The following is a 15807-nucleotide window of genomic DNA, read 5'->3' on the forward strand; positions in this document are numbered from 1 at the left end:
TATGGAAAGATGTGAAATACTGAAGTACTGAGGCTTGGCGAGATATGTTTGACGTTCTCTGGGAGTAAAGATACTAGATAATGAATACCACATTAGGCAGTTCAGCTGAAGAGGAATGGACGTCCCTAAAAATGGCAATTACATGTTAAGACAGACAAGCATAAATACAAAGAAGGTAACTATGAAGAAATGTTTCAAGTAATGAAGGAAGGTGGATATACAAAAATGTGCAGTGAAACTATAGTTCAATTCTTTTATCTTGGCGGCTCGCGCGTGCCCGCCCAGACGCGGGAGATTGCTGCATTGCCAGTTGCACACGACGCACACGCCAATAGAAGCAGCGCCATAGTATAGCATAGTTCGCAAGCTTACGTGTAGGGGGGAGCACGCAGTTCATGAAGTAAAGCCACCACGGCCGCATTAACCCTTCATTCCGCGCTGTGCGCGATTTTGTCACTGCGCTGCTCGCCTGTGCAGACACATCATGTTCCGACTGCTTTGACACTCTTATTAATTGATTCCACAAAAACTATTTGGCCCAAAAATTTGATTTTTACACATCTTCTTGACTGATACCTTCCCCCCATAAATGACTTAATTTTGTTTCGATGTTCAACGCAGTTATTATGCAGCATTAAATATAGTAAACCATTGCACGAAATTTTGAAGAGTTTGCAGAGGTAAAAGTCCATAGAGTATACTTTCTGTATGGTCGATTTTAGTTGCCACAATGTTGAGAATGAAATGTGGACAAGATACCTAAATTTCATATAAAATTTACTGTGTAACAATAGCTCATTTAAGTACCACATAGGTGTTTTATGTAATATTGAGAAATATTCCGTCTTTCGCGACTATAACAAAAGTTTTATTTACACTGAGCACGTTTGGCTTTATTTTAAAGCACTTCAATCAATCAAAAGGAAGTAGACAAAATACATTAAACAAAACTGTGGACTTACAAAAACATTAGAACTTGAATATACCATCTATCAGTGAAGTGCTCTGAGCTATGTCAAATATAATTTTTGTGTGTGGCACACACAAACATCATTTATTTGCTAAAACACTGATCTGCCAACACAAACGTTGAATATTGTGTTACCGCAGCACAAAACTACGAAAGGTGACTTGGCAATGGAGGAGACAAAATACTGTCCACTGAAGATGCTTCAAAAGAGAGAAACGCGTCTGGTCTAAATAAGTCCCTTATTACAGTTGCAGAAGAGGAATATATTTCAGTACCATTGGTAAAACTGCGACTGTGGAACAAAAACAAGAAAGAGAACATGAGTGCCATTGTGTATGTGCCATACCTTTCCTTGATTGAAGTGCTTTAAAATAAAGCCAAACGCGTCCAGTGTAAATAATACTTTTATTACAGTCGCGAAAGACGGAATATTTCTCAATATTACATACGACACCTATGTCGTACTTAAATTAAATGAGATATTGTTATACAGTAAATTTTATATGAAATTTAGGTATCTTGTCCACATTTCATTCTCAACATTGTGGCAACTAAAATCGACCATACGGAAAGTATACGCTATGGACTTCCACCTCTGCAAACTCCTCGAAATTTCGTGCAATGGTTTACTACATTTAATGCTGCATAATAACTGCGTTGAACATCAAAACAAAATTAAGTCATTTAAGGGGGGAAGATATCAGTCAAGAAGACGTGTAAAAATCAAATTTTTGGGGCAAATAGTTTTTGTGAAATCGAATGATAAAGTGTGTCAAAGCAGTGGGAACACCATGTGTCTGCACAGGCGAGCAGTGCAGTGATGACAAAATCGCGCACAGCGTGGAATGCGGGGAGCACGTGTCTGCAGCAACGAAAGGGTTAATGAAGAGACAAAGCACTAGAAATTTCAAAAAATTGCATTCAAACGAATATAATTCGTGAAGTAAGGCACTTCGATATTGTTTTTAAATAATGAAAATATTAAGCACCGCACAAGGTTTGAACTCATAACCTTTCACGTAGCAGCCCAACACCTTCACCATTACGCTAACGCACCTCGTCTGACTACACAACGCCATGAGGAATATATGACATCACGCAAAATACTTACAAACACTATTGGTATGACTATGAATTACTCACGCTTCGTCGAAGTACAATAGGAAATAAACAATTACCGCTGTTCTTTATTGCGAAAAAGCGGTTCGTGAGAGTGATACAAACACCTTTCCTTGCTATCGCCTGAATTAGGAGTCTTATTGCTTGTTTGGTTTAATTAATTAATAGAATATGAAGCAATTGGTATAAAAGAATGTCTGCTATCAAGACATTGCTTTTGTTCTATTACTTTATTTATGACTGAACATTTCTAAAACTGAAGACACTCGCCCATGCTCTGCACTGCAGTCAAGATGTGGCAACGTCATTTTGTGACGTCAGATGCGCAGAACGAACCTAAACTCGGCCACCAACATAAATGACGCGCACTTTAGAATACAGAAATATGTCACTTAGGAATGAAATAAATAGGAACTGCAGAGAAGCCTAGGTAAAATGGTTGTAGGAAAAATTTGAAGAAATCAAAACAGAAGTGGTTGTCAGAAGAAATGATTCAACATAGAGCAGTCAAAAAACAACCTTCAGTGAAATTAGAAGCAAGGGCATCAACATTGAGTGGAATAGGAATTGCACTGTTAATCACAGAGGAGAGAGTGGGTAGGTGGAAAGAGTTCATTGAAGGCCAGTATAAGGGGGAGGATTTGTTTGATGACATGATTGAGGAGGAAATAGTAGTCAATATGTGAGACAGTGGATCCAGTATTAGAGTCAGAGTTTACTAGAGCTTTGGAAGTCTTGCTGTCCAATAAGGCAGAAAGGATAGATAACATTCCTTCAGAATTTCTAACGTCATTGGGGGAAGTGGTTGTTGTTTAGAATGTGAGGATGTAGACATATCATCGGACTTTCATAAAAATACCAGTCACACAGTTTCCAAGATAGCAAGGGCAGACAAGTGTGAGAATTATCACATAGTCGGCTTTACATCTCAAGCATCCTATCTGCTGGAAAGAATAATTAGCTTTAGGAAAGGTAAGGGCACAAAAGATGCAGTTCTCAGATTGTGACTGATATTGTAACAAGACTTAAGGAAAATCGAGACATGTTCATATGTTTTGTAAGCATTCACCAATGCAAAATAGTACAGGATGTTCGAAGTTCTGAGAAAAACAGGAATAAACCAAGAATGAAGTGCTCAGATTAAAAATGGTGTAAAACAGGGATGTGATCTTTCACTCCTGCTCTTCAGTATATACATCGAGAAAGCAATGGCGGAAATAAAAGAAAGGTTCAGAGTGGGCTTAAAGTTCATAGTGAAAGGATATCAGTGATAAGAGCTGGTGATGGTATTGCTATATTCAGTGAAAGTGAAGAAGAATTATAGGATGTGTTCAACAGAATAAACACTCTAATGAGTACAGAATAGGGTCTGAGAGTAAACCAAAGAAAGACAAAGGTGATGAGGAGGAATATCAGAAAAATGAGTTGATCTCTAAACGTAACATGAACATTAGTTACTGTGAAGTAGATGGAGTTAAGGACTTCTGCTATCTTGGTCGCAAAATAACAGGTAACTGATAAAGGAAGGGCGACATATAAAGTATATTAGCACAGGCAAAGAGGGCATTGCTGGGCAAGAGAATTTTGCAATTGTCAAACATCAGCCCTAATCTTATGAAGAAATTTCTGAGAATTTATGTTTAGAGCACAGCATTGTCTGGTAGTAAATAATGGACTGGGAAAACCCAAATAGAAGAGAATTGAAGCATTTGAGATTTGAAGCTACAGAAGGATGCTGAGAATTAGGTAGACTTAAGGTAAGGTGTGAGGAATTTCTCTGCAGAATTGGCACAAAACACTGGCAAGAAGAAGGGACAGAATGATAGGACATGTGTTAAGAGACCAGGGAATAACTTCAATGGTACTAGACGAACCTGTAGAGGGTAGAAACTGTAGGGGAAGACAGAGATTGGAATGCAGCCAACAGACCATTGAGGACAGAGCATGTAAGTGCTACACTGAGGTGAAGAGTTGGCACAAGAAAATAATTTTTAGCAGGCTGCCTCAAACCGATCATAAAGACTGATGACTCCGAAAAAATCAACATGGTGTCTGCATGCTGGGTTTTCTTCTATCAGTCAATCAGACCTTGGGCTTCACCACAGATTAGGCTGCAAACCATGGGAAGCTGCTGAATTATTTTTAATGTAACAGTTTCCATGAATTTAAAGATCTGTCATGCACCAAGAGCTAAATTTGACAGGAAGTATACTAAATGTATAGTACCTTTAACAATTCATATTTGTCTATTCAGTACATTTTTGAAGGTAAATTACTTTGAAACCTAAAAGCTAGGCATACAATATTAGTAATGTAAAATACATCTTTTATATTATTATGAATGTCACCTTTCCTAAGTTGATTATCTTTATTTACATTCTGGTATGAATAAATCAAGCATATCCAACGAGTTAGGAAATATATTCCTGCTCTATTGCCAGTACCAGTAATATTACGTTGCCACTGAAAATTAAAGTTTTGAAATAGAAAATGAGAGTCAGACTCACAGAAAATTTTGTTAGATACTGTGATGAAATATATATTATTTTGTTTGCTTACAGAACTTTACATAGGATCGTGTTCATGGATTTATTGGGTTTTTTATGCCTTCTCTTTTTGTAAAGTTTACTTAATAATCTAAGGTGAACAGTGTATGTTATGAAAGCTGTAGATTGTTTTCATGACTCAGGGGAAGCATTCAAATAAATGAATGTAGCAAAGTTCCCAAAACCACAAGCAAATTATTGGCTGATACATCTTACTTAACAGTCTAGGACTGAACCAAGATGGGCCTTTTCTCCCCAATTAGAAATGATGTCCATCTATGGCAGCTGGGTGGAAAAATCATGACTTTATGGCAGCATGTTTCTTTGTCTTCCATTCCATAAAATTTGACATGACTCAGACCACTGGGGGTTGAAATTCCATACTTTTTTCTCTTTTATGAGGTAGAGAATAACTTTCTTTTTCCAACTGTTTGATTTGGGTCCACATTTGAGCACACCTATAATGTTCTTCAGGGTTTACTAAAATTGCTTATCTGTTTGAAACTGGATGTAATCCCACCAGGCTGTAAGAGATCTTGGTTTTGAATGGAAAAAAAGGTAAACTACCATTGTCATTAAGAGAGGGGTGTCATTTGGGGTGTTGAGGACAGATGTTAGCAAAGTGTCATACAGCCAGGTTTACATTTACACTTATGTGGGAGTAGAGAAGTGTCCTTATAGCTTGTGACACACACTGAATGCATCCATTTTTGGACCGAGCCTTTTCCGCAGCTCGATAAGGGCTGTACAAGGAAGCAATAGAGAAAAAAAAAACACGGGCACAATTTTGGCAGTAGTGTGTGGAAGTTCATATCAGCCTTGACTGCAGTATGGTGTCAACAGTGCTGCTACACTGAGAAAATGACAATTTCTTATGAACAGTGTGGCAGATGGGCAAACGCTATCTGTGTGCGATCAGTGAAGTCACAGTATTTTCTCTCATGCTCACCAATGGGAAATCTGCATTTTAATAAAATTGAAGAGAGATATTTCGAGAATTCAGTAATGAATTAAAATTCTGCACACCAGATTATGGGAGGAGGCAAATGGCCCCCTTACCCCCGGCTCTCCACCACTTCTCCCCTTTGTGGATACCTATGCTGCCACTGCAAAATTGATTTTACAGGACAGTAAAAATAACATTTAAAGAAACATTGTAATTATAATTGCATAGGCTTCTGCAGCAAGATTCAGTTAACATAAAAGTTTTCTGAGTATGGCACCGCATCGTATTGTATAAAACTACTGCTGGAGAAAATAAATGTTTCGGCAATGGTTGCAGCGGCCTCCTTCTGGGTCTACTGGTGCATTCTAGCTATGCTGTCCCTTATATTTTGTTATTACTGTTCACTGCACAAGCCATTACATCATAATTTTAAAAAGATTGTTCATTTCATTGGTCACTTAAGGAAGAAGGAGAAGGAACTTTATTTTAATAGGTTACTGTGGTGGAGGGAAAGCATAACCTCTGTTTTCTATTGGCTCTTGTATTGTGCACCACGATTTGTGATAACCAGCGAATGAGAAGTTGGTTCCTGTTTACAAAGTGCTGGACGTCGGCTGCGCAGCGGCAGTTACTCGCCAGTAGTGCTCACGCCTCGTGTTGATAGTATGTCTATTGGGCTCCGATTGCTGGCAGCCAAGATGGGGCAAGCCTGAGTCCACCCTCTCTATTCACGTTCTTAGGGTGTTTAAGTATTTCGATGGCCTCTCTGATTTTGTGTTTTGTCATAATCGGCTGCTTGGCCGACACACAGGCTTCGCTAAATTTTATTTCTTTCACACAGTCTTGTTGATGGTCGGCCACTGCAAATCTGTTGTGTTGCCCTAGATGAATATAGTGCTCATGTTCCCAAACTAGTGTTGCTATCGGCCTGCCAGTCTCACTTATGTATGCCTCTCCACATTCGCCTTCCATCTTGTACACACCTGCAGTGTGTAATGCATCCACCCTGTCCATAGTGGAGCCTAGAACGTCGTGGATACTGCGACCAGGTTCTTCAGTGAAGCCTGGGTGTTGGCCAAGCAGCCGATGATGATGAAATGCAAAATCAGAGAGGCCATTGAAATACTTAAACACCCTAAGAACATGAATAGAGAGGATGGACTCAGGCTTGCCCCATCTTGGCTGCCAGCAATCAGAGCCCAACAGACTGCACTGGCAATACGAGGCGCGAGCACTACCAATGTGTAACTGAACACACCAGTAGACCCAGAAGGAGGCCACTGCAACCATGGCCAAGGCGTTGGTTTTCTCCGGCAGTAATTTTATAGAATATGATGTGGTACCATACCCAGAAAACTTTTATGTAAACATGTTGAGTGTTCTTTTTGACTCCAAGACACAAATTTGTGTGATCTCAGGGTGTCCGGTGCTGTGATTCTATTGTGGAAGCAGACCCAGCAGGTGCCATCTTCATTTTCATGTTTGTGGCTCCAGAAAGTGACGTATTTTGTAGTTTTGTATTTGTCTGCATACTACAAAAATATGCAGTTTAATTGAGGTGCCACAATGAAGATCCCTTCAAAACACCCTCATTGTTGCTATGATTTGTCATGTAAAAGTATCAGGAAATGTACTGTCAGTGGAAAAAACTGGTACCTCTATTCCAAGCTCAGGCTGTTTTGAGGTGGGTCCATTATTGAAGGAAAGGCATTTTCAATGATGTATCTAGCAAGCTTTGGAGAAACAAAACTGCCAAATCTTAAAAGGAACAAGGCTCTGTTCACAGCCCCTAGGTTCTTTTTTCGACCATAGGATGATCTTTGTTAATGGTGACATAGCAGGGAGCCTGTTTAGTGTATTTAGAATACCAGGCACCTTCAGAGTAGATGTGCTGAAGGGATATAAATCCCTTTCAAATTTACTGAAAAAGTAACTTTCTAAGCTAACATAAAATATGGACTTCTCAAATTTTTGGTTTTGTGCTGTAGACAGTTTTGGCTTCTGTGTTCGAAATGGATTTCAAGAGACTGTTTTCACATTATTAAAAGTGTTGACAGAGAAGCAGCACAGAGTCTTGGAAGAGAACATCATATTGTGACACTTACTTCGGAAACCTTTCGACAGTATTTGGTTGGCGAGTTCTTTAACTTCATAGTTGCAATATAAATGTTTCCTTTTTCCAGTAATAGAAAAAATTGTAATGTAATTGACTACCATACTTTGATTTTCAATAAAACTCTGATAAACAACAAGTTAAGACAAAATAAAGAGCATTCTCCAAAAATAAGTTGTCATAAAAACAAAAATTGGCAGTAACAAAAAACAATGTCCCTAAGTATGATTAATGGAAAAAATAATTTCTCTGGATTTAAAAATCTTTTGTAAACTGCAGCAATAAAATGTTATCAAAAAGATGTTTGAATGAAATGTTGAGGCAGGTGACTACACTAAATACCTTTAAAAACAGTAATTTCAATAATAAAAGCAATATGATGAAATAGTTCATTTTATACCTTTGCTTTATTATTACCATGGTGTTGGGGTTTATTGTTAATATTATTGTATGGAATTACATGGTTAACAATTCAGATAAAATGAAAAGGCACTGAAAAATAAGTGTGAACATGGGTAAAAGAAAACTTTTGCCCTTTCAGTGTGCCATGCCCAGTATGTCAGTAAGCTTATGGTTAAAGCCTTAAGCTCTGCCAGAGGCAAATCTTGGGAAGGGGGCTGGGGGCTAAAGTCCTGGATTTGACTCCAGTTTCTACCCAGAAGTTTATCTAGTAAAACACTGCCTATACTTATTTATGACATCTCAGTGCACAATTAGACTTCAGCAAGGTGTGGTCAGCTCAGTGTAAACACCATGACATAACAGAGTAGCATATGTGCATTTCTTTATAACAAAAACCTAGAATTTTAACAGCAGTTGAGAGTTTTTACACTTTTCCTGTTGATGTTATTTTTATAAATCAATTACTCGAGTGAACTTCATCAATGCCGAGGTTGATACCTCGTGATTTGAACAAGAAAACAAGTGAAATTGCAAAGAATCTCATCAAGAACTGGATGTAATTACAAAAGGAAAGCCACGCAAAGGATATGTTCCTCAGAAAAATAAGTAGCAACTGAAGCAGTTTTGCGGTAAAAATATCAGTAGATAAAAGAATTAATATTTTGATCAGAGGTACCTCTGTTATCCCTAATAACCAAGATAATGGGTGGGAGAGAACCTAGTCACATCACCAGAAGAGATAATGAGTAAGAGTGCGAGAAAAATTACAGGAAATAAATTCGTTAATGATATGAATAAAATTGCAGTTCAAACATTATCCCTGTAAGACTGAAGCTTAGAGGATCACAGTTATGCTGAAAAAGTGGTTGGAAGTGGAGTCATTCTTACATTTTCCACTGAGTGATTAATAGCAAGTAGTAACATAGGAACCTCATATGTCTAGCATCTCAATCATTGTTTGTTCTATTAACTGTTTTCTTCATTGTGTAAGTTTGGTTTGGGCCATTAGTAATAACTCTCATACAACTGTGAGTAAAATTAGAGTACTAAAATATGAATAAGACCACAGACAGATCAGTTAAAGGGAGGACTGTTCACTAGTGAAGGAAAATGAAATTCATGTGAGGCAGAATATACTAGTATGAAAGATTCATGATACAATGAACAGATCAAAAGCTTGTTAGAATCTGAGGTACTAATTAACCAAAATAGGTCTCCCAAAGCTAAATACCTATAAAAATCAGAGAAGTCACGTGAGGATTATATTTCATGAAAGCAGGTATGTTTTATTTGATAAAATTGAATTACTGCCTCTTCCCTGAGGGATCTTACTTATTTTCCTTCTGTCATATATAAAGGATCACATCTACAATTGTATCTGTTAAAATTCTCTGTCCAGAACTTGAGTGGTGTCATGGGCCATGATATACTCTCTCCAATATTTTCAGAGCAGTAAATGGATCAGACCATACTACTTTAGTGATATAATTAATATCACCCAGTCTTTTAAGAACCAATATATCAAACATTTAAATACAAACTAGAGAAATGTATCAGAAGTTGGTTTATATGTTATTGGAGCAATATTTTGGAGAATGCCAGGAGAAATTCTAAGAAGCTTAACATGCAACATAACACACTTGTGGAGAGTAGACTAATATGACAGACATTGCCCCTCACATAAATTGTTTCGAATGTATGTGTTAGATGGCTTTCAGAAGATTTCATATGATACAATGCCTCATGGATTCTGTTAGCATCAAATTTCATATCATTACTATTCTCTGTTTATCCCCCACTCTCTCCACATCTTGCTTTAACCACGGCCCAGTTTCATAAATGTCATACATGTAACATAATTATATATGAGGAAGAGTCAAATGGAAACTATAAACATATAATAAAAGAGAGAATGTGGTAAACATGCTGCTAATGGTGTCCTGATTGTTTACTCCCTGACAGCTGTCATGGAGATGTCTGAAGCAGCACAAAGATAGCTACCCCTTTGGCAACCAACAGTACTCTGTTATTTGGTTTCTCATAGTGTAAGTGTGACACGTACTGTAGTTTGTAAAGATCCAACGTGGTGTTGCATGTTTGTCACAGCAGTCTATAAATGAAGTTAGAAGTTCCCAAATGGTTGGATGTCCATGGTCAACACTCCTTGTGAAGCACAATGCATTGTAACTTCTGAAAACACGGCAGTCATTGTGATATAAAATTGAAAGTGCCATGTGGCATTTAAGCAACCATAGTCATGGTTGATCACACCACACTGTGCATGATCTCCAATTTCACAAAGAGCGTGCTAGATAAGTGACCCGGAAGTTGGCTCCTGAATTTTTGCAGCAAATTTTTTATGCATGTCAGCACCTTCTGCAATACTTTGCACAAGTATGTATTGGTTGTGTGCAAGAATCATTGCTTGTTTCATGAATGATTGCACAAACTCCAATTCTTTTTTGAGGCACTTTGTGCATTGAAAATGGAGGAAATTAGGCCAAAAGTGTTTCATCAGGAGACTGGACAGGTAGAAAACAACTGAAGTTATCCTTAGCACCTATTGGTAACCCAGCATTAGTATGAAATACATTGGTCACACGACTAGTGACAGTCACCAGAACATTTTAAACCAAGGTTGTTATTCGATGAGCATAAAAGACCTCATAGTTTAGCCAGCAAGATCATCTTTCACACAGCCCAAAAGAGCTCACAGCTTTGTTGGCGGACAAAAGACGCATTTACCTTTATGTTTCTCCAATAATCTTCCTATTTTCAAAGAAACTTTACCAACATATTGGAAAATGACCATTCCCCTTTGTTCTTCACTTTATTCCAGTTCTTCACTTTGTCTAAGATGCACAATGAAGTGGTTGCTTAGGATGTTGGTCCACAGAGCAAGAGCCGTATCAGATTCAGACAGCGTATCTGATGAGATTGATGAGATATGCCATCTCTGTACTGTATTTTTAGAGGATGGATATTCTGAACAGTAAAATTCACTGTGCCTTGCGCCCAGCACATTCTAGATGAAACGAGAAACTGGAATAAAGTGAAGAACAAAGAGGAATGGTCATCTTACTGTAGGTTGGCAGTGTTTCTTTGAAAATATAAAGATTATTAGAAAAACAAAGCTAAATGCATCTTTTGTCTGCCAACAAAGCTGTGAGCTCTTTTGGGCTGTGTGAAAGATGACAGTGGTTTAAGAAGGCCTTGTGTCTGTAAGATTCCCTGCAACTGTGGGCCATCATACATTGGACACACTTGTCACACTGTGGAGGGCAGATGCATTCAACATTGATGACACACACATCTGGATCAGCAGAGAAATCTGCAGCAGTCAAGCATTGTCTCGGTACAGGACAAAATTCTCTCATTGTCCTCTTTGTACAGGGACAGCATTATTAAAGCAGCATTGGAAATTCACAGCTCACTAATGTGCTGAACAGGGACACAGAGCACCGACTTAGTACAGTGTGGGATCGAGTGCTGGCCAAGTTAAGATCACAAAGAGGAACTATTGGTTGTACAAGGGGTGATGCCATGGTGGTGACATAGATTTTCAGATGATAGCGGCAAGGATGGGCACACGCCAATGTGGATAAGTATATTGGCAGGCGGATCCCAATAGAGGCTGCTGGAGTGCAGCAACACACAGTGTGACTGACAGATGCTGAGCATGTGTTGAAGTTGTTGGTTCATTGTCTGACAGGTGACATACACTTTGTGATGAAAAGTATCCAGACACCCCCAAAAACACACATTTAGCATATTAGATGCATTGTGCTACCACCTACTGCCAGGTGCTCCATGTCACTGACCTCAGTAGTCATTAGACATCGTGAGAGAGCAGAATGGAGCACTGCACAGAACTCACGGACTTTGAACGCGTTCAGGTGATTGGGTGTCACACTTGTGTCATACATCTGTACACAAGATGTCCACACTCCTAAACATCCCTAGGTCCACTGTTTCCAATGTGATAGTGAAGTGGAAACGTGAAGGGCCATGTACAGCACAAAAGCGTACAGGCCGACCTCGTCTGTTGACTGACAGACTGCTGACAGTTGCAGAGGGTCGTAATGTGTAATAGCGACATCTATCCAGACTATGACACACGAATTCCAAACTACATCAGGATCCACTGCAAGTACTATGACAGTTAGGTGGGAGATGAGAAAATTTGGATTTCATGGTCGATCGGCTGCACACCGGTAAATGGGAAACAATGCCTCGCTTGGTGTAAGGAGCGTAAACATTGGAAAGACATTGAATCACAGTGCACAAAGTGGTGATCCGGCAGGGTGTGGGTACGGCGAATGCCCGGTGAACGTCGTCTGCCAGCATGTTTAGTGCCAACAGTAAAATTCGGAGGGGGTGGTTTTATGGTGTGGTCATGTTTTTCATGGAGGGAGGCTTGCACCCCTTGTTGTTTTGCATGACACTATCACAGCACAGGCCTACATTGATATTTTAAGCACCTTCTTGCTTCCCACTGTTGAAGAGCAATTTGGGGATGGCGATTGCACCTTTCAACATGATCGAGCACCTGTTCATAATGCACGACCTGTGGCGGAGTGGTTACATGACAATAGCATTTCTGTAATGGACTGGCCTGCATGTAGTCCTGACCTGAATCCTATAGAACACCTTTGGGATGTTTTGGAACACCGACTTCGTGCCAGACCTCACCCACTGACATTGATACCTCTCCTCAGTGCAGCACTCTGTGAACAGTGGGCTGCTATTCCCCAAAAAATCTTCCAGCACCTGATTGAGCTTATGCCTGCAAGATTGGAAGCTGTCATCAAGGCTAAGGGTGGGCCAACACCATATTGAATTCCAGCATTATCGATGGAGGGCGCCACGAACTTTTAAGTCATTTTCAGCCAGGTGTCTGAATACTTTTGATCACATGGTGTAGCTGTCACTCTCACTGCCGATCAGGATATCTGCACTACTGGTCGCGCCAAATTTGATACATTCATGCCTGTGCACTTTCTTCTCAGAGTGGCATAAATAGGAGGCTTCAGTCACAGTCTCAGCAATGTGTACGTCGCACCTGAAGATGGTGATCAGTTGCACTGATTAAACATTGTGGAAATTTCACATTGTCTTACATCTTGCCCAAGAACCAGGCAAGCCTCAAGCAACAGATAATTAATTTTACTAGTGATGAGAACAAAAGAGGTTTGATAGTGCTGACAGAGATGATGACAGCAAAAGTTGGCAAGTTAAAGGTAAGTAAGTCAATGGTGTGCAAATTATGGAAGAATGGACGCGATGCCAACTGTGTCAGGATTCAAGTATCGTGTCCTTTTGAGGCAAACTGAGGAGCCACTTGATTGAGAAGTAGTGGCTCCAATCTGGATTGAGACGTAGCAGCTCTGGTCCCATAAACTGACATATGGCCGGGAGAGCAGTGTGCTAACAACATACCCCTCCATAACCACATCCAGTCATGCCTGAGGGCTGAGGATGATACGGCAGCTGGTCGGTACTGTTGGGCCTTCATGGCCTGAGTTTACTATGTAGATAAAATATATTATCAGGTAGCGATTTCTGCAATATGTTGAGCAATATAAAGAAAACTGCCTGCACAAACTTCACAGCTTTTGTCACACAAACCAGGACTTTTCCATTTATGGGGCTTGATTTTAGTAAATGGCTGAATGAATGAATAATTATTTGTGGATGAGAGAACGGGTCTTCTACAATAAAGTGAACTAAAGCAGCCATCGATTTATTTGTTTTTCATGATCACCTCACCAAGAACAAATGTTGCAGCTTGGCAGTGGCTGACAATAATTGTCAAACAACAATGCTAGGCAACATTTCATTGTTGTGAATGAAGAGTTTTGTTTTGTTGTCAGTTCTCTCTGATTGTAACAGGAAATCTCTGGACTGTGATGCAGAAAGTGGCAGAAAAAACTTAAAAATACGTAGAGACAAGGAAAGCTGAACTTTTCATATTTTAAGGGAGCACCATCCTCCTCTTTATTCCACTGATGCTATCATTCCATTTGATGCTAAATTCCATACAAATGATCTGGAGTCTTGCAAAAGAGTATAATCCATAGTTTTAATATGTCAAGCATCTCATTCTTAACCTGAAAAAATAACAGCTGATGTTTTTGCTGCTAATAAATGTTGTGTCACACCTACTCTGGTGCAAGCCTTTCAATGTAATGATACTTCAGTGACTTGTGTATCATATTCAAGTTGCTTTTCAGTTGCCATCAAAGGCCCCTTACACATGTTTCAACAAACACGGGACTTTCAGGCTATTAGCCAAATACACTACCCCTGTGCCGTGTGTTTGTGGGGCAACTTTTGGCACCCCATGGGCCCGATTCACATACACATGGGCTGCCTCGTCACAGCGTGACAGCAATGCTCCAAATGCATAAAGTCAAAATTATAGTGTCCATGACTTTCATTTTTATGGGGTAGCACATTGATATGGATAGCACCTGTTTTTGAGGAAGGTCTCATTTCATGTGAAACCCAGATTTTTTCCGTGGGCCAGATTGAAGCCAGTCCTGGGCTACTGGTTGCCCACCTATGTTCTATATCACACAGTCAACTAGCATTTGCTGTTTTTGTGATACTAGATTTAGTGTGATGACACAGAAGACTTGGAGGGCTGCGCATCATGGAGAGAGAAAAAAAAAGTGTGCAATTTCTATTGCTGCTACGGGAGAGATACCATGATGGTGACAGACAGAGAAACTGAAAATATAAAGTCATTCAATATGGCTTCAAACAAAACAGTAGATGACAAATCTACAGTCATTGTTGAGGAATATCACTAAGAAAGGTAGTTTTACTGATACGATCAGCGAAGTGTCATGAGCGGCTAATGTGAGAAATAGTCTACATTCTGGTCTTGCAGTAAATGGGAACTCCATTGTGCAGCACTTAAATACATGTGACAGCACTCCAATTTTAAGAATACTGGAGTGTATGCTATTGTTACCCCCCCCCCTCCCCCCCCCCCCCCCCACTCCCCTCTGTGATTCTTGGGTGTAAACAATGGTGCTGCCACCATGGCCAGGTTACCAGTAAAAACCCTTTATTATTTGTCTTGATTGTAATGTCAGTATCATATTATACATAAGTAAATTTTCCATACTTATAGGGAACTGCAGCAAGCGAGAAGATAAGTCGCAAATCTGGGAATAGTTCAACAGGAAAACGTAAAGGAACTAAACATGCTGATCCAAATGCTCCAAAACGGCCAGCAAACCCTTTCTTACAGTTTTGTCAAGAACAGCGGCCAATTGTTATGGAACGCTTAGGACATGAACAAAAAGGAGAAGCAGAAACATCTCGTCAAGAACTTACAAGGCAGTTAGCTAGTCGGTGGAACACCCTTCCAGCTGAAGATAAAAAGGTATTTGGATGCTAAATAAGCATTAAAACATACATGATATTTTGCAACAGTTGTTTAGTTACAATTATGTATTAGTGTCCTTGTGTCTGTCATAGATACAACCTTAACATAAAACATGCTCTTTGAAGTTTAATTTTTTCAAAAAAAAAAATAAATAAATAAATAAATAAAAGTTGTCATTGGTGGAGACAACATCATAAACTGTGTTTCATGTGCATTTTACTACAGAATACATGATTTTGTATAATGGTCAGGAACTGAAATACACAATTATTTCAAGCTTGCAGCTGCTTATGTCAATTTCTCTTTACTGCT

At 39.3% G+C, this 15807-nt stretch overlaps 2 protein-coding genes across 2 annotated transcripts in view; one reads left to right on the plus strand and one right to left on the minus strand.

Annotated features, from left to right (window-relative positions):
* Positions 1 to 15807, plus strand: part of LOC126458312 (high mobility group protein B2) — a 35028-nt gene that overhangs the window by 18394 nt on the left and 827 nt on the right. The window contains exon 4 of the mRNA XM_050095260.1: positions 15238 to 15492. Coding sequence (XP_049951217.1) covers positions 15238 to 15492 — 255 coding nt within the window. The remainder of the gene's footprint in view (positions 1 to 15237; positions 15493 to 15807) is intronic.
* LOC126458311 (hydroxyacylglutathione hydrolase, mitochondrial) overlaps positions 1 to 15807 on the minus strand; it is a 111333-nt gene that overhangs the window by 2634 nt on the left and 92892 nt on the right. The window lies entirely within an intron of this gene.

This window comes from Schistocerca serialis, chromosome 2, assembly GCF_023864345.2.
Source record: "Schistocerca serialis cubense isolate TAMUIC-IGC-003099 chromosome 2, iqSchSeri2.2, whole genome shotgun sequence".
NCBI classification, from domain to species: Eukaryota; Metazoa; Arthropoda; class Insecta; order Orthoptera; family Acrididae; genus Schistocerca; species Schistocerca serialis.